A 26,248-nucleotide genomic window follows, 5' to 3' on the forward strand; every position below is an offset into this window, starting at 1 on the left:
TGACCGGCTCATTTGGTAGAACATGTGACTCTTGACCTTGAACTTACAGTTTTGAGCCCCATGTTGAATGTAGAGATCACTTAAAAATAAAATCTTTAAAGGGGCGCCTGGGTGGCTAAGCCAGTTGGGCGTCCGACTTCAGCTCAGGTCATGATCTCGCACTTGGTGAGTTCGAGCCCCGTGTTGGGCTCTGTACTGACAGCTCAGAGCCTGGAGCCTGCTTCAGATTCTGTGACTCCTCCTCTCTCTGCCCCTCCCATGCTCATTCTCTGCCCTGCTCTCTCAATAATAAATAAACATGAAAAAAATTTTTTTTAATTAAATCTTAAAAAAAATAAAAATGGAATAAAAATTAAAAGATTGGGCTCCCGATCTGATCCACATTACCATCAATATGACATTTCTGAGGAGGATACTGAAATATCATACCAATTAGAAATGCCACTGTTTTCTTTTATAATTGCCAGAAAGGCGAACCGAAGGCTGATATGTCATTTGAGAGGTTTGTGAAAGAACGATGGCTAAATGTTAATTTTTTTTTCAAAAGAAGTCATACAAAGCGTGCATGAAACAACACCTCAAAAGTAGCCAAGCAATCTCATCCCATTTCAAGACTGCAATTTACATTTATTAGCTGGACTGATGAAATTAATCTGAGATGCAATTTGAAGAATTGACCATTAACTGCTAATGAGGTTTAGCTTTTAAAAAAAGTAAGTAAATGACACTGAGAATTCTGTGAAATAAATCAGAAGTGATGCAATTAATCACGTTTCAGAGAAAGTGGTAACATTTTAGTTCCAAGCAAAGAGTAAATAGGGAGTTTTGGCTTGGCGGTGTGATGCCCCTTGCTGCTCTAAATGAGATTTTGAACCGGAGAGTGGCTTTGGATCTCGGAATATTCTGATGGTGTTGGCAGTTCTGGAAAAGGGAGATACCACAGAATGGTTCAGCCATCAAGGTTGAGATGTTGGCCGCAGCAGTGATGCAGAAGGAATCACTCGGAAGCTTCTGGGCTGGGGAAGAGGGACAGAGGCTAGAGTCTGATGGATGTGGGAGGCCCAGGATAAGGAGTTTAAGTGACAGGGTAAGACCAGGTGCTATCAGGAGCAGCTAAAGGGAACAACTTGACATCAATGTCCCACTTTTAGACCAAGCGCGAAATGGGTCCTAACCTCCAGCAAAGGCTTCAGAGGTCACTAGCTTGTCCTTCCATAAGAATTCAGGGGCGCCTGGGTGGCTCAGTCGGTTAAGCGTCCGACTTCAGCTCAGGTCACGATCTTGCGGTCCGTGAGTTCGAGCCCCGCGTTGGGCTCTGGGCTGACAGCTCAGAGCCTGGAGCCTGCTTCAGATTCTGTGTCTCCCTCTCTCTCTGCCCCTCCCCTGCTCACGCTCTGTCTCTCTCTGTCTCAAAAATAAATAATAAAAACGTTAAAAAAAAAATTAAAAAAAAAAAAAAAAAGAATTCTATTCTACCCAGGGGCGCCTGGGTGGCTCAGTTGGTTAAGCATCCAACTTCGGCTCATGTCATGATCTCATGGTCCGTGCAAGCCCCGCATCGGGCTCTGTGCTGACAGCTCAGAGGCTGGAGCCTGCTTCAGATTCTGTGTCTCCCCCTCTCTCTGCCCCTCCTATGCCCATGTTCTGTCTCTCTCTGTCTCTCAATAATAAATAGATGTTAAAAAAAATAAAGAATTCTTTTCTACCTAGATTCTTGAGAAAAGGGCCCTCAGTTAGCATTAATTTTGACTTCAACATGGAGGAAATGTAGTTTTATCACAAGGATTCTTCAGTGGGAAAAACATAATCTTTTAATAGCAGCAGCACTGCTCTCCTTTCCCTGCCTTTTCACCAAAGTAGTGACTTGGGCTTCTCTTTTTCTATCTGGAAACTTGGGATAACAACCCCTCCTTCCAAGAGCTGCTGTCAGGCTTCTGGGAGGTAATGATACATGGGCTGTGCACACACAGTTGGAAGAAGGAGGCTTATCAAGGTCTCCCTACCAATCAGATGTGTTCTGTGTGATGCTAGTGGGTAAGAAGGAGGTGTGAGCGGAAGTTATCGGGAGACAGATTTTGCCCCGGGGTAAGACAAACCTTCTGGGATCCAGAATTTTCAGAAGTTGGAATAGCCACGTGGAGGGAGAGCAAGCTGCAGGCACTGAGGGTGTTGTAGCTACATGATGTGGCAGAAAAGAGACTTTCCACTAAGCTGTGGCACGTGCAATTTGTGGGTTTACCTAACCAAGGTTACATGTAGCTGTCACTCCATCCCTTCTACTGAAGAGAGCATAGCATAACTCCAGTGAATGAGAATATTGATACTTAAGCATTAATAGTGATGGGCTAAAATAGTGGGCTAAATAGTGATGGGCTAAAATTTGTTAGCCATCAGAGGCTGGGCACATATGTGCCTTATATATGTTTTCACATTCAACCTTTAAGAAAATGCCATGAGGTCAGGTTTATGACTCATTTAGAACAGGCTCAGGGCAGTGAAGCAACCTGCCTGTGACTTCTGAGCTCGTAAGAGACGAAGCCAGGATAGAGACACGTGTTTGCTTGCCTCAGACTTGTGTTTATTGAGAAGGAGGAGGAGGAATAGGGGAGCAAGGAGGGCAACGTAGGGGGGAGGCGGAAAACATTCATAAATATTAGCAGAGTACCTTAAATATTACCAGCCATAAGTCATTTGTGACACACACTACAAGGAAAAACACAACGTAGAGATGTACTTCTCACACCCTCCTGCTTTCCACAGAAGAGCTCCATCTAGTTCAGACAGTGACCATATGCCCCCGGTGGCCTGAGATGTAGCCTGAAGAAAATTCCTTTTTTTATTTCATAACACGGCCACATTTGTTTAATAGAAAACATGCCTCCATATTTTAGAGGAAGGTGAATATACAGTAGAATGCATGGCTTCCTTATCTTGTGTCTCCATGTATCACCTGGGAAGACCCCGCTCTCCCCTTCCCCCAAGGAAAGCCACTCTCCCCGACACCACGATACTCAGTTTTAGAAGTACCACCAGAAAAAGTGTACATTTGTTGATCTAGAGGTGGCTAAAGTACCTAAAAAGCTTTTTTTAAAAAGAAAAAAAGAAAGCCTGTTTCACCAAATCAGCATTCCAGAAGTTTACAAGGCAACAGTTAATTCATATATTCGTACATGTAATAGCTCAAGATTTGTATGCATTTTACCACCTAGCTTTCATTAACAGGACGCTAATGGAATCCCCAGGGACTTCTAGTCTACCCTCAATAGTGCTTTTTGCTGTAGCACTGCCAAAACAAAGTCTCTTTTGGGTAACAAGTCCAACATTCTCAGGAAGGCTATATTCCTCACCAGAGTCCTCCAGTGCTCATAAACTCATGCTCATCGTTGTGTTGAGATTTGGGAGACACTGTCTGTCCATTGCCTCTGCACCTGTTATCTTATTGGCCTTATCCAAACAGCCCCAGCCCTAACAGCAGCTGAAACAACAGATGGGCAGGAGAACTTGAGATTTTTTGACATCATCCTTTTGTTTATGAAATCCCACCCCCCAACTCTGGAATCTGATAGGAATTCTCTTCATTATCATTTTGTGGGATTTTTTTTCCCCATGACATTTTTTATTCTTAAAAAGTAAATAATTAATCCGAGGGTGGGGGGAGATAAAAAGAGGAATAACATTGCCCTTTGCAAATGGTCAACAAGGAAATGGGGGTGGTGATTTTGTCACGTGGAATTGACATAAATGTATCTTTGCCTTGGAGGATAATTGCCAGTAGCCAGGTTTGGTGGCAGGATGAATTCAAGCAGGGAGCTGAGACGGGCTAATGAAGGGGAGGGTGGAAATCTGGTAATAAGGTTGAGTGTGAGGAAGTCGGCACTGCCCTGGGAGGTCTGAAGAGCCGAAGGGAGATGCAGGCTAGGCAAACTGAGAATCTGGCAGGCACCAGTGCCTGGAATTGCAATTTCAGGACAGAATCCCCATTGCAAGGGATGAGATTATTAAAACAGGCCTAACCTAGGGATTATGGAGGCAGAATGCAGGATATTATTTAGTAGCATATGACTGTAAGCAAGTTGATTAACCTCTCTATGCCTCAGATTTATCATCTGTAAAATAAACATGAAAATACTCGTACACATGTAGGGTTGTTTTGATCCCAAATGAGAAAATACACAGAACGTGTGTAGCCCCAAGCCTGACAGTCAGTTAGTGGATGCTGCTATGGTTGCTCCTTTAGTCTAGAGTGAGACACATGGAGAGGAGCAGGAGGTGGGGAGAAGGACAACCAGTGGATGTGCAGTATAAGGAAGGGGCTTACTGACACGTAATGGGGTTTTGTTGAGTGCCTAAAATGAGGGGGAAAGAGCAGACTGTGCCCACAGAATCTGGCATGATACTTTCCCCACTCTGTCTGCTTATCCCATTTAGTTTCTCTCCCAGACACCCTCATTTTGGGCCACATACCATCCGACTCTTATCCACCAGGGTTATTGTGAAGGTTAAATTAAAGATCAAAAAGTATCTAGGAATATTCACAGTCATGTGTCAATTGATGCTAGTTATTATTGCTGTTCGTTCTGGTGTGGTCTGTCATGCGTAGGCGAGTGTCTTAACCATAGCAGATGATAAAAATTATTGGATGACTTAATGTATGTGTGCTTTCAAAAGTAAGCAGGACTGATAGAATATCCTCAAGGGGATCAATTTTGTCTGCCCCCAGAATTGTGTCTGTGTAGCTGATCATCTTCATTAACAGTCTTCTTTGTTTTCCAGGGATCTCAGTCTTGGCAGTGTGTACAAATACTGGGTCATCACCATTTCGGGAAGTGAAGAGAGTGAGCCATCACCTGCTGCTGTATACATCCACGGGAGTGGGTATTGTGGCGATGGCATTATCCAGAAGTAAGTAGATCTCATTAATGAAAGGGGAGGGAGTGATGTTAACCAGGCGGCAAGATGGTCAGGGTGCTACGTAGAAGAGCTTATGAGATACTCTTCGATGTGTGAGCTGTGAGTTCCCAGCAATGCCCAGCAGTCTGTCTGTTTGTCTGCAAGTAGCTTGCTGGCCTCAAAAGAAAAGCAGTGATTCTTCTTGGAACACATCTATTTCTCGAGTATGTAATATAGAATATGATTCTGACAGGGCTACTGTCATGTACTTACTACAGTATGCTCTTACTTACGGTTGTTTTATGTTGACTCTAAGGGTTCTGTTTGTCTTTTCCATCCCAGCCCACATTCAGCTAACAGGACGCTCTGTGCATCCAGGTCAAAACACTTTTATATTCTTTGCTGGCTACTGTTTAAAGTTGTTAAAAACTGTGTATTTATTTGTTATTTCTGTTGTAGCGTGTTATAGTAACAATTTACAAAATGGATCATAGGCTCATCAAAATAACAAAATATCCTAACTTGCTATAATGCTGAAACCACATGTAGTAAACAGCACTCCAGGGTGAATATTGAACATGAACATAAATAAGTGCAGGGGGCAAAGGAATCAGAAAGTGTAAAGACTCCACATGAGCAGCCAAAAAGGAAAAGTGTGAGTAGAAAATAGAAAGCTGCATGTCTTCACCATGGATTTTGTTGGGTCATCAGTCCATTTATCCCCTTGTCCACAGGGTGAGGTATTGCACAACTGTGAAATAGGGGCAAGAAACCATCAAGAGTCTTGCATTGTTTAAAAATTTTTTCGAAAAAAATAAAATAAACCTCCTCTTAAGAGTTTTTTCCTCCAAAATTAGCACAAAAATGTTTTCTGGCACAACATCGAATAGTTTTTTCCCTAGAGGTGAAAAAGGGACCAGAAGTCATTCGCAGTTAAGTTTCTTATTGCTAACTTTGTGTTCCTTACTGCTAACGTGGTTGCAAGTTGTACTAATGCTAAGAGACTTTTAAAATTGTCGGCAGGTTTAATGATAAACGTCACACATGGAGAGGACAAACAAGCTATTGGCGAAATCCCATCATTAAATGGCGCTGTTGGGTGTCACATAATATCTGTGCAATGTGGAATTGCAGTGACTGTTTCTGTAGGGGGAGGGGCGCCGTAAAGAGAATTTGTTTCACAGTTGGATGAAACCGCTGATATGCAGACCATGAATCATAGGTGTGGTACATATATGAAAGAAAAGTGCTAGATGACTCCTTCTTTCAGTTCATCATTGACTCTGGTGCTGGAGGGGAAGAGCAATTTAATTTGGTACCGATGATCTTGTGGCATGTAATGTAAATTGGAAACCTGCTTTGGGATGAAAGGACCGGCCAGGCTAGCAAGGATAACACAGTTGTGCAAGTACAGCATTTGCACATGAATACCCGTCCACACAGACATCAGTTACTGGCCAGCAGTTTGCTTTCTAGTCATGACTTCCATTGAAGGAAATATTGAATGTTGCATATATGATCAGATGACGGCCAGCATGTTACATCTTTTCAACGTGCTGTGCAGAAAGAATGTCCAAGTTTCAACCACCCCCACAGACTGAAGTATACGGGCTATGACAAGAAAGGTACTAATTCCAGTTTTGGGAATGAAAAAATGATGCTTTCTTTTAATATAGACACTGGCAAGGCCAGTAATGATTATTTGCACAATTTCAAGTGAATTGCCGAAATGACAATGATATCCATGTCTTAAATGTCCTGCAGCTATAATTACGAAGCATGAATTATCAAGGTTTTAATATTAAGGAGATAATATAAGGATTTTTAAGTGTTGAATTATGGTACAAATCACCTGATGGCCAAGAATTTGACTCACGAAGCATAGAAGATAAAGCTCTTCGTTGGTCAGAGAATGAAACTCCTGATGTGTTGTCCTGTGCACTTAAAATCCCATCCAAATGCAACAACTAAACATGAAGATACAGTTTCCAGTGCTTAATGTAATGCAACTGGGGAAAGGGAAGCCTTTCACTGTTCTCTCCCACATTAAGACATCAACTTCTGGCTCTTGACACAGCTGTTCTGATGGAGTACTGAGCGACTGAACAAGGCAGTCTCCAGGGAAAGTGCCCCATCACTGTGGGTCTAAGACTGAGCTGTGCATCCAGAATATCCAGGAAACACTTGCGGTCATTGCTGACAACCCATAATTGTGATTTGGGATTTTCTAATTTAGCACAAAGAATAAAAAAAGAAACTCACCAGATGTAGAACCTGACGTATAACTCAGTCTGTTCATTTTGGAGCCAGATAGAGATGTATTGGTAAAATACTGCGAACAATATCATTCTTCTTGCTGATCTAAAACTATTATTATTATTATTACTATAATTATTAATATAAGTAGTATTTTTAATAAAGTTTTTTTAGTACTTTTACCTAGAATTGGTATCCTACACAGACATCAAATATTTTCTAAGTTACCTACAGGTACCAAATATTTGTTGACATGCTTTGGGGAAAACCAAATGCAGTTGATGGATGGTTCCCTGGACAAAAACAAACAAATAAAAACTTTGAGGAAAAGGAGGAATATCATCTTAGCTAATTGGATTTTTCATGGGATGATACATGTGAATTTACTATATATATTTAAGGGAATTTGCAAAGTTATTCAGATAGACTAAACACTTCACGAGGCCCCTAATGGATGAAAGCATTGGATGAATATAATGATAATACTCATAAATATTTTTTGAGCCTCCGCTATGCACGAGCATCGTGCTACCCTATTATCTCCATATGAAACCACATGAACAGCATCCATATAAAATAGGTTCTATTACCATACTTTACAAAAGAGATAACTCATGTACAAAGACTCTAGTGACTTTCTCAACCTGACATACCCGGGAAAGAGCAGAACCTAGATGTGAACCCAGAGCCCATGTTCTCATTGGGATTCACCATTGCCTCACCTTGTGACCAGCAACCCTACAAAACTAACAAGTAAAGGAGTAGCTACATGCTCTCTGTTGTACCCCAGGCACTGTGCCTGGCATTGCGGGGCTAGGATGACAAAGGCTGTCGCTTCCTTTGACATCTGAAAGCCCAATGTAGGGGGCTGTCAGGTAAATGGGCAGAGGTGGTCAGTTTGACAAGTGCTATCATAGATGGAGCCTGGTGGCTTTGGACACAGAGAAGACCGCCATCCACTCCAGCTTGGGAGGTCAAAGGAGGTTTCTCAGAAACTCTATCTAATGATAGATCTATCATGCCTAGAAGATATTTGTGGTAACACTAATGTTTTGCTTAAACCAAGAGAACATACTGTTTGGGTGGTGAGGGAAGGCGGGTTAGATGTGTTCTTTGTGGCTTTGGGAAACCAGCCCAGGTTCAAAAAAAAAAAAAAAAAAAAAACCTCTCCCTAGATAACCCATGAGATAGCTAAGAAACACAAGGGATTCACTGGCAGTGATTGGGAATATGGGCCCAGCTTGGAATACGGAATTCCCTTCTCCTTGACTCCTAGGTTTGCAGACAGGGGAGAACTTGGCCCAGCCGTCCTAAGGATCGATTGCAAGGCACCATCCTGCTACTCCAACACCTCCTAAAAGCAACAAACATTTCCCAGTGTTAATTGCCCGGGTGAAAGGAAAAGTCTGAGGCCTCTCCCATGCTGTGACAGGTCCCAGCTGGTCTCTGGGGAAGGAGGGACAGCTGCCACACACTCTGCAGAGACCTCCCAGGACTAAGAGGGAATGGGATCCGTGATTGCCCAAGCATCTACTGTATGTCATGCACCATGCCAACCATGTTAAGTTACATTCTGTCCTTGTGCTGGCTCTAAGGAGCAAGTCTAATGATCTCCATTTGAACCTGTGGGAAAACAGAGACCCAGCATCTGGAAGAGCACTGTCCAGTGGATTTTTCTGCAGTGATGGAAACATATTCTGTGCTGTCCAGTCCAGGAGCCACTAGCTACGTACTAGGTACAGCTCTCGAGGACTTGAAACGTGGCTATGGCGACTGAGGAATGGAATTTTAACTTTTTTTGTTGTCTTAATTGATTTAAATGTCAAGTAGAGATTAGGTGGCTTATCTGTGATCACGTGGCCGGTTTGGAACAAGGGGATCTAACGCCAAGTTTTCTGTTTCTCGATGGATGGGGATTTTCCAGGTAGTGGCAATCCATTCAGTCCTTCAGCTCTTACTCTTCCTTCCAATTCAGAAAGCATTGCTCATTTTCTGTTCATCCCAACCTCTGCAGAATCACTCTTAGGTGATAGAAAGTATTCCAGAAAACCCCACAAAACACCAAAAAAACAAGAGAAGGCACTTCTGTTTCCCAGTAGTATAGTTTCAAGGCCCTTGGAGTTCCTGATGCCATGAAACGACATACCCAATGGAGAGAGCAATACTTCCTGGTGAAAGGAAGACCAGACTCAAGCATGTGACTGGGGAAAAAAAAAATATTTATTTTTAAGTTCATTGGGTGAGGAATGTGGGGGGGGGGGTAAGTTAAGTCATAGTGAAGAACAGCGCTGATATTTCAGAAGCTCAGAAATTTCCTTCAAATCCACCATTTCAAAATGGCAGCAAGATCTTCCAGACACAGAGGAGCAAGTTCTGTTCATTTATTCATTCATCCATTCATCCATTTCTTTCTCCCATCTGACTTAAATAACAAGATCTCAGAGAATGAGTTTGAGGCAGGAGCTCTGCTTTGTCATGGGAAGTCCAAAGTTAGGCCAATATAGTAGGATCTTACCAATTTATATCTTTACACGTCTCATTTTGAAGATGGAGAAATGGAGACTCAGACAGGGCAAGGGATTTGGCCTGAGGCCTCTTGGGATGTTCATGGCCTGGGAGGGGCTCCTCCAGGCCCAGCTGCGGTTCTGAAGCAGCTCTGACAGATTTCTCTTCTGTACCTGGTCTGCAGAAGCCAAGGTGAAGAATGTGATGATATGAATAAGCTCAATGGGGATGGCTGCTCCCTTTTCTGCCGAAAGGAGGACTCCTTCAATTGCATTGGTAAGTCTTCGTCATTTCTTTGGGCTTAGCTGGAGAAGGGGACCGTGCAGAATAGCCACTTCAATAACAGCAGTACTTATGACTAATGGTGATTTACTCCTTCGTATTACAAATATTTGCTGAATGCCTCCTGTAGGCCAGACCTTGTTTTAGACACTGGGGAATACAGCAATGGGAAGCAAACAAAAATGGGCACTTGCACCTGCCCTCATGGAGCTCATGTTCCCATTGGATGACAGCAATGGCTGCTGGTAACTCTTTTTCAGTCTAGCTTCACCTTCCATTCATCATAGCCCTTCTTCATGCCAGCTCTCCAGGATGGTTATGAGTACAGATTTTTATTAAGGCTTTTATTCTCATGTTAGAGATGAGAAAAATCAAAAGCCAGAGAAATGATAAAACTTGTCCAGCGTCACACGAGTTAGAAGTGATAGAAGACAGAGCAGACAGAGCCAGGGCTTGAACCTGATTCTGCCTGATTCTTAAGCACATGCTCAACTTAGTTTGCTGCACAACCCCCAGCCAAGATCCAGGAACCACTGCAGTCCCCTCTGCACACTCAGAACCTCGAGGAATAGCAGACCAGCCTGTGTTTAGAAAGCAAACGTCCTTTTCCCACCTTCACTGAGTCAGATGGGAAATTTGTTTTCCTCTGGCTTCTCTAGGAGTCTGGCTGTTCTTGTTGTTACAGCCCCACTTGGGAGGCCCCGGCCAGCCTGGGGCTGGTAAACAGTCAGGGGTTGGGGGGCAGGGATGGAATTTTGAGCTGGCTCAGATGAGATCATACTTCCTTTAAGATGCAAATCGATACCTGAAGATCAAAGGTCCCCCGGCTAATCCCCTGGGCTGGAGGTGAAAACTAATCACAATTCATTTGCAAGTACAAAAGACAGAGGTGCTCTATCTGAAGCGGGAAGGGGCAGCTACTGAGGGGATGAAAACATTGGTGGGAAGATTTCTCACTGAAAGGCAATTTTCTAGGAAGACTAAAGGGAAGGAAATGTCATCGGGTCCTCACATTTGCAGTGCATTACAGCGACGCATTTAGACCTGACTTCTCCCTAGAGATTGTGAGCACTGTGAGCTCTTCACCATATATCGTTCACCCTTATTCCATTCTGAACACACATTGATTGAGCACCTGCTATCTCCCTGGCACCAGGTAGGGGCTCAGCAACACAGTAAGAGGTGTCCCACAGCTTGCTGTGGATGGAAGCCAAGGAAGACATGGAGGAAGGAAAAACGGGAGGAGAATTTCCAGGCAGGACCTTGGGTTTCTAAATGACAGAAGGTTGTTTTCTGTCGATCTGGGTATGGTCCATGGTAAAAACGTGATGTTAGCATAGTGGTATGGTGAAAATTAAGAAAACCCAAAGTCCTCACTGTGCTGAGAATTTGCTGCCTAACACTGGCCAAGTTGCTTCTCTAGTCTGGGCCTCAGTTTATCTCCTGTAAACTTGAAAGGATTGAGATAGGTGGTCTCTAAGGGCCTTACCTGCCCATGACTTGTGTGATTTCCAAGGTGTGTGATTATTTCCCATCCCTATGAGCTATTTGCCTTTGTCGCTATCTTTGCAACACCCAGCATCACTCTCCAGTCATGCTGGGAAATATCTTCCTATGTTACTCGCACAAAGGTGGCATGTAACTTAAATGCTTCTGGAAGGAAGGCAGGATGTGGTGTGAGGGTTAGATATGGTATCCTAAAAGAGATGCTTGGGTGGCCCTGACACCCACGTTGTAGGTTGTTTCAGCACTGTGTGGCAATAAACAAAAACAAGAAAGCCTCCTTCAGGTAGAAGTGCATCGTCCATGGAAGGGGTCTGCGAGCTACAGTCCATGGGCCAAAACTGGCCTACTGCCTATATTTGTAAGTAAAGTCTTACTGGAACACGGCATGCTCATTATGTATTGTCTATGGCTACTTTCCGGCTACAAATTATTGAGCAGTTGCAGCAGATATCCTATGGCCCAAAGAGCCTACAATATTTACTCGTCTGGCCTTTTACAGACCTTTGCTGACCCCTGGCTCATGGATTTGAGGTCTTTGATACTCTTGGTTATTGGAGCCTGGTGCAGAGAGGAGGTGAAAACCAGGCCATGGTTTGCCGTATCTAAGAAAAAGAACTGAATTTTAAGTCGACGGGTGGGGTCTGGGAGACTCTTAGAAATAGCACTGGACAGTGAGTCCAGTCTTTGGGTGCCTAACCCCTCGGGCCCAACTTTCCCACCTATACATTAGCCAGAATGACTGTTTTGGACTAGATCACTGATTTTCACACTATGTTAACTGGGATGTTTAAGAGGAAAGAGATGAGGGTGAGGGAGGTACCAAGAAGGTGAGACTTGGACCCTCATAGATAAAGGTTGATGTGCTGTTGGTGTCTACTAGGTTCTGAGTCTTGTGCTGGTGATGATGATCTTTAATGAACATCTATTATATACCAAGCACATTTCAAACCCTTATTTTCCTAACAATCCTTTTGGTTTTGCTTTTACGAAAGAGAAAGCCCAAGCATGCAGAGGTGAACTAAGGATATGCAGTTCAATGGTAGAATCAGGACTCAACCCCAGAGAGTCTGATCCCAGACTATGGTGAGCTACCTGAAAAAAAAAAAAAAAAAAAAAAAAAAAAAAAAGTAGCTCTTGGTCTTGTAGGGTTTTCAGGGTAAATGAGGAACACACTGCTGTAGAATAGTTCCTATAGTGAATTAACGAACTGGAATACAAAATTGTCAGTGGTGTGGATGGTGACTCTTAGTTACCTGGTATATTCAGTATGGTTTGTGTTAGAGGAGGGACCTCACCTACACCCTCACCCTCACCCATTAGAATTCCATCATAGAGACTCAATGAGACACAGGACATTCCAGGAATTAGGGAGTGTATCCAGAGATCCCAACTCCCAAGAACTTCATTCCAAAGAGAAGCTCCATGCCTTTGAGTCTAGAAAAACATCTTCCCTTAAGAATAGCTGAAGAATAGACAGTGAATCTTTGGCTCTCACCAGATCCAACTTATGTGAGTCAGAGAAATGGCAGTGCAGTGTGGGAGGCTTTGCTGAGGTGGACTGGTTTCATCATTATATTGGTCAAGGCAGTGGCCAAACAAACAGGCCTGAGTGAGACTCACTTGGGCTCTCATACCATGGCTTAGACATGGGACCTTAGCTAAACGTCAGTGTTCTCATCTAGAAAATGGTAAAAGTCATGGGACTCCACTGTGGAAGATATTTATCAATAATTTGGGATACTTGTTATCTGGATCCCCTTAGATTTAGGAAATAACTCTCCTTGATATAATAATAATGAGGCAGAGCCAGGGCCCTCTATAAAAGTTGAAAATCCCAAAGTCTCTTTCCCCCAGTCCCCTTTATAGCTTGAGGGTGGGCACAAGCCCTACACTTTCCCTTGGTCAGACACACCAATGTAAGACATTGAATCAGAAGCTAGTGGTAGTAAGACATGGGGACATCACAGAAGCCATTTTGATAAGGATGGCTATAACTCGTGTGTTTCCAAAGTACCAGTGACAGCACGTGGCATTAGCACCACAGTGACTCTGTTCTGATGTTTTCACAAGGCCAGTCCTGGGACCTAATCTTGAGCTTAGAATTGGGCTTCAGAGCATGCAAGCCTGGCTCTCCAGCCCTCCCAGAGAGTGTTCTAGAACTATCCACTATTCTCTGAATAGATTTTGTTTGCCTGTTTTGCTAAGTTAGCCAACGTTGGTTTCTGTTGATTGTCACTTAGAATCCTGACTGCAAATTGTTGTCATAAGACACTGTGAAGTTTAACCCCATTCCTAGCAAGTTGAATGTGTTGGATGCATGTTACTGTGACTTATCTCAGTGTGTGCTTGGGGGGAGGGGAGGACTATCAACAACCACCATTTATGGGCACCCACTAGGTGGTATGCCCTAGGTCATGCACCTTTCTTTAGTGTGAACCAATGGGAGAACTCTTATATCCAGATGAGAGATCTAAGAGCTATTATGATCTCTTAACCTGCTCAAGGTACCAGGGCTCATAGAGGTGTGACCCCATGTCAGATTGAGTAGGCAGCCTCCACTTTTTCTTCTCTACCACACTGCCCACCCCATCTAAATGAATGACTTCCTTCTCCCTTCCTTCCTTTCTTCCCTCCCTCCTGTCCTTCTTCCTTACTTTCTTTTCTTCTTTAGTGTTGTTGTTGTTGTTGTTGTTATTATTATTATTATTATTATTATTTTTGTCACTAGCAGGGCCAGTGATTTCCCTGGGTTTGGTAACACCAGTGTGAGGGTGGGTGACAGATTTATGGTGGCATTTCCCATTCACTTTTCAGAAGCCCACACATCCGGAAGTATTCCCAAGGTACCAATGTGTTATTATGCAACACCCTGAGACTTCCCTTTCCCGCCCCAGTGCCCTCATCCCCAGGCACATAATACGCTGCTTGTTAAAAGGAACACCACCCACAAGACCTCTTAGGCAATGCAGGCTACATCCCCAGCAATGTGGAAATTATCTTGTCCTCCCCTCCCCCACCTTTTTAAAAACATAACATACACCAGGCCTGAGGCTTCAGTTAAAAAATGTGGTATCAGTAAAATGATAACTCCCCACCCCCAAACAGGCACTGGCTGGAGGCATTGTTCAGCAGCTCCGGGAACACTGTTCCTAAAGCACTGAGTCGTAAACTACAGGCAGGCTGCTGATAAAAGCTGAAGGGGGGGAAGGTGATGGTCAAATTAGACAAACTGTGAAGCATCCTCAAGAGGGGCTCCCCTTAGCGACCCGTCTCAAGCCAGTGCTGGAGGTGAGCTACCTTCTGAGATGAGGTACAGTCCCTTACAGGAGATGCCATTGTGGGAGGGTTCTTCCTGCTCCGTTTTGATTTACCACCCTGCATCCTTCAGGATGGCTAGGCTCAGGGATCAGCTTAGATGTAAGGGCCTGGGCTGCAGCTCAGGATTCCAGAGCCTCAGTTTCCCCCTCTGTGACACGAGAGGGATCAAGCTGCGGGCTATTGGGTCTCTTTCCCTGCTTGGCACTGAGGCATCCTCAATGTGTCAGGCATCTATTTAAAGCCTCTGAGGCAGGGCGCCTGGGTTGCTCAGTCGGTTGAGCATCAGACTTCAGCTCAGGTCATGATCTCATGGTTCGAGGGTTCAAGCCCTGCGTCCGGCTCTGTGCTGACAGCTTGGAGCCTGGAGTCTGCTTTGGATTCTGTGTCTCCCTCTCTCTCTCTGTCCCTCCTGCACTCATGCTCTCTCTCTCTATCTTTCTGTCTCTGTCTCTCAAAAATAAATAAACGTTAATAAATAGTAATAACAAAATAAAGCCTCCAAGGCTTCAAATCCTGCTTGAGGCCGATATACAGTTAGGAAAACAAAGCAAATGGCCCCCCATGTTGTCATTCCCTGACATACACACATGCCCTGTGTATCTCTTTTTCTCAATTCTTCATAATTCCTCTCTCCCCACCGTTCCCTGCCGTTAGCATGACGTTGTCTCTGGTCCCTGACATAGCATCTCCAGCCCTGTCCCATGGCCAGTAACTCAATTATCTGTGAGGCAGCTGAGGGGGAGGAGGGGAGATCAGTCCTCCTACCCACCAGTCCCTGGGAGGGGCGGGGGTCACAGAGCCTTGTGGCCCCTCTGTCAGGCTGCCCTGGCCTGCTCTGAGCCAAGGCGAGAAAGGAAAACAAGAAGATGAATCGCCATGTCTTCTTGGTGGATGTTCTGATGAGACTTTAGAACAACAGTGACTAAAAAGAAAAACAGCATCTGGTTGGGGGGGGAGGAGGAGGAATGGAAGGGGGAGGGAGAATGGGCTCTTCTGGGAGTTGCATTTGTTATTATTTTTCTTTCTAACAAAGTGAAATCATAAGACGATCTACCTCTCACCTTACAAAAAAATGAAAATCAGCAAAACAAACCTTCTCCTGGATGCGTGTATGACTTCAGACTTCCCTCTGTGGGAAACATAGTAGCTTTCACCGAAATACCTTCCTGAAATAAAGCATCCTGTCCCTGGACTTGAAGACAGGCCATCACAAGAAGAGAAGAGAAATATTAGCAGTAGTTGCGGTGCTGGTGGGGAAGGTGGTGACCGTCAGCTAGTCTGGGTGGCATGCTTGGTGCTGGCATAATGACACATGACACAGTGATAGGTAAGAACAGAGATGCTGGGGGCGCCTGGGTGACTTGGTTGGTTGAGCGCCCGACTCTTGATTTCAGCTCAGGTCATGATCCCAGGGTCATGGGATCGACTGAGCCCTGCGTCAGGCTCTGTGATGAGCTCGGAGCCTGCTGAAGATCCTTTCTCTCTTCCTCTGCTCCTCTTCCCTGCTCGCTCACTCTCTCTCTCTCAAAATTCTTTAATGTTTATTTATGTTTGAGAGAGAGAGAGAGAGAGCGAGAGAGGAGAAGCAGAGAGAGACAGACACAGAATCCGAAGCAGGCTCCAGGCTCTGAGCTGTCAGCACAGAGCCCGATGTGGGCCTTGAACTCACGAGCTGTGAGATCATGACCTGAGCTGAAGTAGGACGCTTAACTGACTGAGCCACCCAGGGGACTTCTCTCTTTCTCAAATTAAAACACAAAACAACACAAAACAAACCCAACATTGATTATGGGTGACAAGCCTGGCCCAGGCACTTGTAACCCAGGCCTCAGTTTTCTCATCAGTAAAATGGGTTAGTAATGGGTCCTACCTCTTAACAGTTATTGCGGGGATGACACGAAGTTATACATGTAAAGTATGTTTTAAAGCGGTGGCACCTGGTGAGTGTTACATCTGCATTTGCTGCTACTGTATTATTACTGTTATTAATACCAATAATTCAGAAGTTGTATCAATCCACCCAGGAATCCTGTAAGATAAATAATGTTATTAGCCCAGTTTCCTAGAGGACATCATCTGAGATTCAGAGAGGTTAAGTAACTTGTCCAAAATCCCACAGCTAGAAATAGCAGAAGTGTGGTTCACAGTCCCTGGGCAGCATCTACACACTGAACCGTGAAGTCGCTTCATTTAGTAGGCACCCAGCTGTACCAGCTTCTGTGTTAAGAATGTGTTTTTCAAATGACTTCATATTTCCCCAGCAAGTTTTCTGCACAGACTAATATTGCCCATTCTGCTGATGAGGAGACTGAGGTGCTGAGAGTTTCAGTGGCTTGTCCTAAGTCACACAGCCAGGGAGATCAGAAAAAGTGACTTCAAGACCCCATCTGCCTGCCTCTAAAGACCATGTCCAGTATCCAGATGAACTCCCCCAAACCAGCAGACAGCTTCTCTTTTCCAGTCTTTCTGTTTTGGTGCCCTTGGCTCACAGCAGGAATGAAAGTGAACGCATAGGTCCTTCTGTTCTTTTCTCATGAGTCATGAAAGCTACAACTTTCAGTTATTATCACCCTATAAACATTCCACTGCGTAAACCCATGCCCCCAACATAGGGCCCTCCTGTGTTTCGGGCTGTATTTTCATTTTTAACAGCTCACCCTCCATTGACAGTAGCCACATTGTTTTTTAGCTTAGGAGGACTTTTGACACTTAATCCTGTTGTCATGGCAATCTGGTAGTGACAAGAGGTGCCTGAGTTCAAACGTCTCTCTGTTGTAATTACTACCTGGGTCATCCTGGGCTCCTCCCATCCTCTCTCAGAGTCTCCGTGTCCTCTCTGGAAAACGGGCATAATTATAACCCCACAGTTCTGTTTAGAGGAAGATGGGCATAATGTCTGTAGGATGTTTAGCACAATGCATGGCAGTTAGTGGATGTTCCACGATGTCAGTGAATGCCACTTCCCCTTCCTCACTCCCATGTCAGTCCATCCCGGGCAAAAGTGGTCCTGAGCCTGATCTGCTGGAAAAATGCGGAGGTCCCTTGTACAAAGTGATCGAACCCCCTTGATCTCAGCTTCCCCAGCTATCAGGTGATGGGGTGAGCTAGATGAGCTCCCAGGGCCCTTTCAACTCTGACTTCCAGAATTTAAATCCCAGATCATTATTGTTTTTAAACTGTGCATTTTAAAAGAAATGAGGGCTTGGGGAGGAGAAAGGAATTCCTTTAACCCACAGGGTCAAAGGGGGTCACTGAGGGGACAAAGGAGCAGGAAAGGGAGGCGATGGGGCGGAAGGCTGCCGAGAGGGGCAGGACTGAAGATCTGAAGTCCTCAACCGGGAGGTCTGATGGATGCATTCAAACACCCCGAGTCGAGTCAGCACCGGTTAGGATCAAGCTTGCCATCCAGCCTCAGACCTCAGCTTGCCACCTCCTTCGGAAACCCGGGAGGCCTACCCCACTGAGAGGCCAGGCTGGAATGAAAAGAAACAGGAGGCTGTGACGCCAGAAGGGAGGAATTCTAGCCCTCAGCCCAGGTCGGCTTCCTGGCTCACAGGGAGGGGTCAGGCTCAGAAGGACTTGGAGCTTGCCTGAATTTGAGGAATCAAGACCACACTTTGATGTGTGCCTTTGAAAGGCAGCCTGACTCCAAGGCAGGTGAATCTGGGTAGCCAAGAACAAGGGCTTCTTTATGGCATTTAAAGTGACCAGAGACCAGCCTGCACATACATGCGCCTTGCTGTGCATCAGTGCGGTTGTGACCGAGGTAGCTGGGGAGACAGAGGCCTGGGGGGCCGGGTGTCGGAGAATTTTCCTAGCTGCTGGCTCCCTGCTCTTTCTTGGGGACCATGTTGTGTTGGAAGAGACATTTAATATTCATGAGCTGTGATCTCCACTTGAAGGGAGTGCCCTGGGGGAAATTGAAATATTAAGCAAGTGAGGGATATAGACCTAATTGTATCCTCCTTTTCTTTTTGGACAGAGAAATAATGTGCCTAAAATAAAATGATGGATGGGCAGCCGGGATTGTGTGAAAAGCCCGGTGTTGCAGCCTGCAGAATAAAACAGCTAACATAGGCAGTCAGAACCAGGCAGAAGATGGGGCCAGCTGGCTGCTGGGTCACTTTGTGTCATTCATTCGCACGTTTCTTGACGCCTGCTGTGTGCCCAGCCCGGTGCTAGCTGCAGGAAGACAAGGAAGCAGTGGCAAGGCAGGCCAGGGAAACGACACGAAGAAGTATCTGAATGTGATTGTTGAAAATGCCAGTCAGTGGATGTACTTAGAGGTGTGTAAGTGGAGGGCCTCCTTTGCACTGAGGAGTCAGGGACGGCTTCCTTGAGGACACCTACATTTAAGCTCGGACCGGAAGGTCGAAGAAGCGGACAAATTAAGGAGATGCGGAGCAGGGTGACGGGGTAAGGAGTGTAAGAAGCTCAGACTATCAAATCCTCAAGGCAGGAGACAACTTGAGAGGGTGCCACAGAAAGGCAGCACAGCCAGAAGGCAGTGAAGGAGGGGATGAGGCTGATACCTTGTGAGCTCCAATCCTTGAGGTCCCTGTAGACCTCAGTGGGGCTGCTGCCCCTGGTGTGATGTTCTGTGCCAAGCCCTGCGCAAGGCACCAGAGGCTTGCGTGCCTATGCATGTTTGGACTGGTCAGGGGTCAGCCAACCTCTGCCCTTGGCCAGACTCCCATCTGCTGCCCGTTTATGGGTACATGCAGTTTCATTGAAACCCATTTATGTTCCTTGGTGTAGGTGTTTGCCAATACAAAGACAGAGTTGAGTAGCTCCAGCAGAGACCTTGTAGGGCCCACGGAGCCACAATATTTCCTGTCTGGCCCTGTACAGAAAAAGTTGCCAACCAACCACTGGCATAGATGGGTGACTATATAGGTGGGTAAGAAAACAGCCATTTAGGGAGGTCAAGGAGCGTGAGAGATGAAGGTATGGCCTTATCCATCTTGCTCTTGGGCCTGTAGAAGTGTAGCTGTAATTGTCTTGACTCCCCCCAACATTTTCCCAATACACATCGGGCTCCCTTGCCCTTCATGGAAGAAGTTATCCTGTCCAGCCCTGTGTCCCCAGCACTCAGCTGGAGCCGGTCACTAACTGACTCTGTGGTAGAAAAGAGTGGCCAGTGGAGCCCAAACTGCTCACCGCCTAAAGGCGGACGGAGTCATGGATCCTCCCGGGGCTGCGCAAGGGAGTAGTGTATTGATATTTATGGAGAACCTACTATGTGGTCTCATTTCAAACCCATGGCAGCCCCTGGCAACCAGGCATTATTATCACCACTTTCCACATGACACAACAGAGCCCCCAACTGTTTAAGTGACTTTTGAGAAAGTGGCCCTCATTCAATGAGTATTTATTGAGCTGGAAAACCACCATGAGGGGAAACAAACCTTCGGGAGTACTGCATCCCATACAGCACAGGGCACGTGGCCTCCCGTCTTGATTTCCACGAGGCTGCAGGAAGGCAGGGACCATTACTCCCCTTTTACACAAGGAGAAATTGAGGCTCAGGGAGATGAAGTGACCTGTCCAAAGCAGGTGATTATTAAACAGCAAAGCTGGGATTTGAACCAAGATCCACCCAGCTCCACAAGGAGGGGAGCTGGTGGCCTCCTCTCATACACCAGACTTTCAGAACAAGTAGGAGTGGTAAGATATGTTTGTATAATTCCAGTCTTCTTCTATTTCATCATCCCAGACAATAGACATTACAGTAGAAATAGCTCATGATTAATTTGATTAATTTCATTAATTGAATGCTTTTCCTCTATTAACTCCTTTGATTAATTGCATTGACCCTATGTGGTAGTTTTAATATGATGGTAAGATGTCTGGATAAGAAAAAAGCACAGAGATGTTAAGTAATTTACTCAAGGCTTCCAGTAAGGGATTCCCGCCCTGGAAGTCTGGCTCTTAAGCCCGCAGGCTGAACGATTAATTTACACTACCTCTCAGATCATTAAGGTTATCTAATAAAATGTGTCCTCTCAAGAGCTGAACAGGCTGCCTGCAAACAGATAATGAGAAGGGGAAACAATGCAGAGGAAAGGAGTCTTCACTTAACAAAAGGATCCCAGGGTCTCTTTAAGAAACACTGTCTGAAGTGTTTGTTTACAGATCATTAAATACTTAACAGAGGGAGAAACTAAAAGAGACTTTCTCTTGGCTGCTACTGATTAAGTACCAAGAAGAACTGAAGATAAGGCAAATCTGAGATGATGATAATTTTTAAGGGACTGGGTTTTCAATTTCCATTTGCCAAACAGAAAGATAAAATGTTCCACGCCCCTTGTCTACAGCCCTGCTCACCAGGGCTGAAGTTGGCTTCTCTCCCTCCAAGGCACAGCCACAGGGTCATGCAAAGACAGCTGGGAGCAAATGTGACCAGCCTCACCCTAGTTTTTGTCTCTATTAAGTGCCCGCTCCATGCAAAGCTCTGTGTTAGGTAGGCTGCAGATAGGAGGGACAAGTGGCAGCAGAAATTCTTGATTGGAGGACCTCAGAAGACCTTGTCATTAAGGATGTGTGGTGGGAGGTGAATGCAGGAGGAATTGCAAAGCCCTGGACCGGGAGGTGGGGGAGGGGTGAGTCTGACCACTTCCTGGGCACCTGGGCTCAGTTAGAGCAGGTGTAGAGCTCTGCTGCTACAAAGGTCCAGAATGAGGTTTCTTTTGGTGGGGGTGGGGGTGGGTACCATGAGTTCCAAAGAAAGCTTTGGGGAAGTCACAAGATGAGTGGGTGTCTAAGTGTGATCCTGCATCAAGGAACAGTTTCTGGGCGGAAGTGTGACGCGCTCCGGAGCGGTGTTGTAAGATCAGTCTCCCCTCGCTGGGATGCTCTTCAAGGGCCCACGAAGTACTTCTCTTGGCAAAGTGATCTGAAGAGAAATCAGAGTGATTTTTGGCTTTCAACACCAGTCAGAAACCCAGCCCACATCATCCATAAGATTGAACTACACTTTCAACTGCCTTTGGCAGGGCTGGTACAAGTCCTGGCTGGAGCTGGTCCATGAGTTCAGGAGTCCAGAACTATGCATATAACTTGAGTTCAGCCTCATTACCCACGAGAGGGCCACACAAGCATCTTAAACCCCTCCACTTCCCCATTTGTCTTTGTGCCTTTTGCCAAGAAAACTCCTGAATGGAGAGAGAGAGAGAGACAAAGACACACACACACACATACACACACACACACACACACACACACACACACACACACACGCACACGGGGTGGGGGGGGAGAGAGAGAGAGAGAGAAGCCAATTGACCTGGCCCAAAAAAGAGGGAAGGAGGGAGGGAGGGAGAGAAAGAGAGAGAGAGGCGCCAATTGACCAGAAGAGAGAGAGAGAGAGAGAGAGAGAGAAGCCAATTGACCTGACCTGAAAGAGAGGGGAGCGGGGAGAGAGAGGGGAACAGAGAGACACCAATTGACCTGATCCAAAAGCACAGGGGACCACTTCTCTGCTCTGGGCTAAGTCCACCAAATATCTTTTTCCATCTGTGAAATGGGAGTGCTGTTCTTTACTTCACAGGGTAGCTGTTTCATTTCTTTATGAATTTACTCATCACCGATTTGTTGAGCGCCCCTTACATGTGAGGTCCATACTAGGCACTAGAGATGGCCAAACCTGCTGCGCTTGGGATGGTTGGTTCCTGTCCTTCAGAAAGTGTTCAGTAAATATCGATTATTATTGCTATTAATAATCTAGTTCTTACAAGTAGCAAATGCCCTGTCCCTGAAAGGGATCAAGCAGAAACTTAAGAATCTTTACTCAGAAAAGCCATGAGCGGGATTCTATTCAATATCTTGATTGCACAGACATATTTCAGTGTGTTTCTCCCTTAATTTATCCGGCTCTTTCTTGAAATTTTGAAACTTCCAGGACCTCTGAAGTATACCCTTTATATCCAGTTTTTCTTAACCCCTCTGGCCATCCCTACACAGACCTTTCTGCCCACCCCTTGAACTATTAGAGCTCTCCAAAGTCCCAGAAGGAGCTTTTCTGGTGCTACCCTCTCTCCCTGAGCTCATCATTCAACAACAAAGACCCCCAAATCTCCATCTTCAGTCTGGGCTTTTCTCTTGACCTGTGCATGGACTTGTATACCTGGTTGCTCTAATGGGATGCCCCAAAGGCATTCAAACTCAACCCATCTGATAGCAAGGGGACAGATTTCCTCCCCAGACTGGCTGCAGCTCCTGTTTTTCTCAATCTCCACTGGTGGTGCCACTGGCAAACCAGACATTTAAGCTAGAAGCTTAGGAAACATCCTTAACTCTTCCCTCTCAGTCATTCCCCACATCCAGACAATCGCCATCCCACCCATTTTACTTTGAAAACAAACCCCTTCCCAAATTAGTCCCTCCTCCCTCTCCCTGAGTTTGTTGCTCTACCTGAGTCCCCTCCAGTTCCTGTCCAGACTTTTGCAAGAGAACACGAACGGGTCGCAGGATCCCCCTCTAGGCTTGCCCTTGCCCACCCTCTCCCATGTAGTGAGAGCAAGCTTCCTAAAATGGCAAACATTTTGCCACTCTACATCTGAAGTACCAGGTGGCTCCCCATTGCCCTGGAGATGAATCTAAATCCCTTCTTGTGGCTTTCAAGGTCTGAACTGGGCATTTACACTTCATGTTCCAACATCTTTTGTGCTTTACCTACTAGGCTGTTTCCAGCTTCCATCCATGTGCTTACAGAGGGCCTCTTCCTGGAATGTATCCCCACCCCCAGTCCTAGGACCTCTCAGAGATTCAGCCCCCGCCCCTTACCTCCCAAGGGGAGCCCTGGGGGCTGTGTGCTTGGTGTTGGGAGTCCCTCCCCTGTGCTCCCACAGCATCTTGTACCTCAGGACAAAATGCTGTGCAGCTCTTACCACACACTGAGCTCCGGGAGCGTGAGATCCTGCGTCATTCATCGGACTCCCCAGAATTCAGTCCCAGACCTGGCAAATAATTGGCGGCTCAGTAAATACAGAATAAATGAGTGAAGGAGGGATGTGTTTCTTAAGAGACAGTTTTATTTTTCAGGCAGCAAAGTGTGGTAGTGCGTTGTTGGTCTTCAGAGGCAGGCAAACCCCAGGGTGAATCACAGGCTTTTTTTCTGCATTCTCGGGGGGCCTCTCTGGCAGGATGTCTTTCCTGTGGTGGTTTTGTGCCCAGGCTCTGGAGCTGAGTGGCTAGTGTTCAAGTCCCACTTCTGCCACAAAAGGGGAATGGGAGCTACTTTAGTTTCCTCATCTATAAAAGGACCACATTACAGTATTGACACGCCACAGAGCTGCAAAGCACTATACAAATGTTAACCAGAATGTTCTTTGGAGCCCCATTTTATCTCAGTATAAAGGAGAGAGGAGCTCAGTGGTAACCCTCCTTCTCTGTCTCCATGCTGGCCATGGCCTTAACTCTTTGACAAGGTCCAAACATTTTAGAACCTTAGCAGAAGGGATGGGCAGGTCCAGGGGCTTTGGTGGGCACTTAGGTTCCCCCCACAGGACGGTCAGGTAACCCCAAACTGAGCTCCTTTTCAAAGCTCAGGCCCCATCTCTGCCAGCGTCCTTTTCGGAAGGGAACCTAATTCACCAGTAGCTGGAAAGGACTGCAGGTAGGCCACCCCCCAGGCAGCGAATTCAAAAGGAAGTGGATAGCTGTGTAAATAGCGGCTTTAAGGGGGCATTTAAGCCAGTGTTCTTTGTTAAGGAAATTGATGGCTTTGTAAGCTTGGCCTCTGAAGGCTGTACTTGAGTTGAAGGCTCCCCATCTGTCCTCATAAATTCCCTAATGGACTGTGGGCCCGGAGGCTGGGCCCTGTGTGTTCAATCACCTGCCAACGAAAGTCGGATTCCACTTTAAAAAAATTAAAAAGGTTTAACCAAAACGTAAGTGATTGAGCCCGTGCAGTTTAACTGGCACAGAATAGCAGAGACGGATTGCTTCCTTTAGGGAAAGGGAGACTTCCTGGTCCTTCACGGAATCTTTTTTTTTTTTTTTTTTTCATGCTGGATGCCACGCCAGGTGCCTTCCATACAGCTTCTAGGTTCATCCTCCTAACATCTGGGAAAATACTCGTTATTGCACGGATTAGCCCAAGAGGAAACCGGGACACAGAGGTGAAGTGTGCTGTTCATGGACACCCAGCTCCTTAAGTATAGTGCAGGGGCGTGACCACAGCTCTGTCAGACCCCTGGGCCTCCAATAACACAGAATGGCAGGGCATCTCGGACAGAATCAGATTCGCTTGTCTCTTTAGATCCCTCTCAGTGTCCACTTCCACACATAAGACGTGAACTGGGCAGCATGGGCGGACGGAGGGGCATGGATTGTGGAATCCAACTAGTCAGGATTGGATTTTTGCTCCTACAGCTTGTGAAACCTTATGTGAAGCTAATGACTTACCCTCTTGATGCATGAATTTCCTTGTCTGTTAAATGGGGATAATAGCAACACCAGACAAACCCATAGGGCTCTTCTAGGATTAAATGACATTACATATTGGAAAACATTTAACATAGTGCCTGGCAGTTACCAAGTCTGATTATTCATTTGGCAAATACACTTACTACCTGGTAGCTAAAATTTTAATTAGAGAGGTAGAGGATGCCCTGGGAAGACATAGAGAGGGGCAGGCGACCCTCACCACCCCCACCCCCCGCCTGGAGTGGAGTGCCAGAGAGATTTTGCAGAGGAGTGAGTGGTCACATAATGGCTAAAGATGAGTGGAGGCTAGACAGAGGCAAAGCAGTGCTGGAAATTGGGGGGAATGTAGTCCATTCTGGAAGCAGCCACATTGAGCCTGTCTGAGCTGAGACTGGGGTACACTAGAGAAGAAAGAGAAGGCTGCAGAAGCAGGCAGGGGCCAGATTATGCCTTGTCAATGATCATCAAACCTCCGTCGGAAAATGTTGACTGAATACCAGTGTCTTCTGAGGCAGCCAATTTCACTTTCAGACCAGCTGCAGTTTGTTAGAGGAATTTTCTGCCGTGTCCCCCCTGAGACTTCTCTTCTTGAAGTTAAACATCTTCATACATAGGAATATTGCTCAGTGATGGTACCTGCTTTGGGCCCCATTCTCTGACAATATGTAGGGTCCTCAGTGGCCCCAAACTGGTCTGCCCAGTCATCTGGGAACCACAGGGAGCTTCTCTGAGCTCTGTTCTGGAATCTACAGCCAGTTATGCAGTCTGCAATTACATGTCTTATTTGGGCAATCCCCTTCTCCAGTTAGTAGAAAGTGATGTCGGAGTGACCACTACTCCTTAGAATGTTTTCTGTGCATGAGTAATTATGCTGACCCTTATCATTTCTGATAAAAAAACAAAACAAAACAAAACAGGTTTTGATGGATATTTTTAAATGTTCCGGGTGAAAATTTGGGACCAATTTCCCCTGCCCCTCCTTCCTTCTTCCCTTCCCTTCCCTTCCCTTCCCTTTCCTTCCTTCCTTCCTTCCTTCCTTCCTTCCTTCCTTCCTTCCTTCCTT

The 26,248-nt window shown here is 45.8% G+C and overlaps 1 protein-coding gene across 1 annotated transcript in view; it reads left to right on the forward strand.

Annotated features, from left to right (window-relative positions):
* The window catches only part of PAPPA (pappalysin 1), a gene marked incomplete at its 5' end in the record, with an annotated part of 244,324 nt that overhangs the window by 103,965 nt on the left and 114,111 nt on the right, over positions 1-26,248 (forward strand). Inside the window, 2 exons of the mRNA XM_049629607.1 lie at positions 4,774-4,902; positions 9,836-9,927. Coding sequence (XP_049485564.1) covers positions 4,774-4,902; positions 9,836-9,927 — 221 coding nt within the window. The remainder of the gene's footprint in view (positions 1-4,773; positions 4,903-9,835; positions 9,928-26,248) is intronic.

This window comes from Panthera uncia, chromosome D4 (genome assembly GCF_023721935.1).
Source record: "Panthera uncia isolate 11264 chromosome D4, Puncia_PCG_1.0, whole genome shotgun sequence".
Lineage (NCBI taxonomy): Eukaryota > Metazoa > Chordata > Mammalia > Carnivora > Felidae > Panthera > Panthera uncia.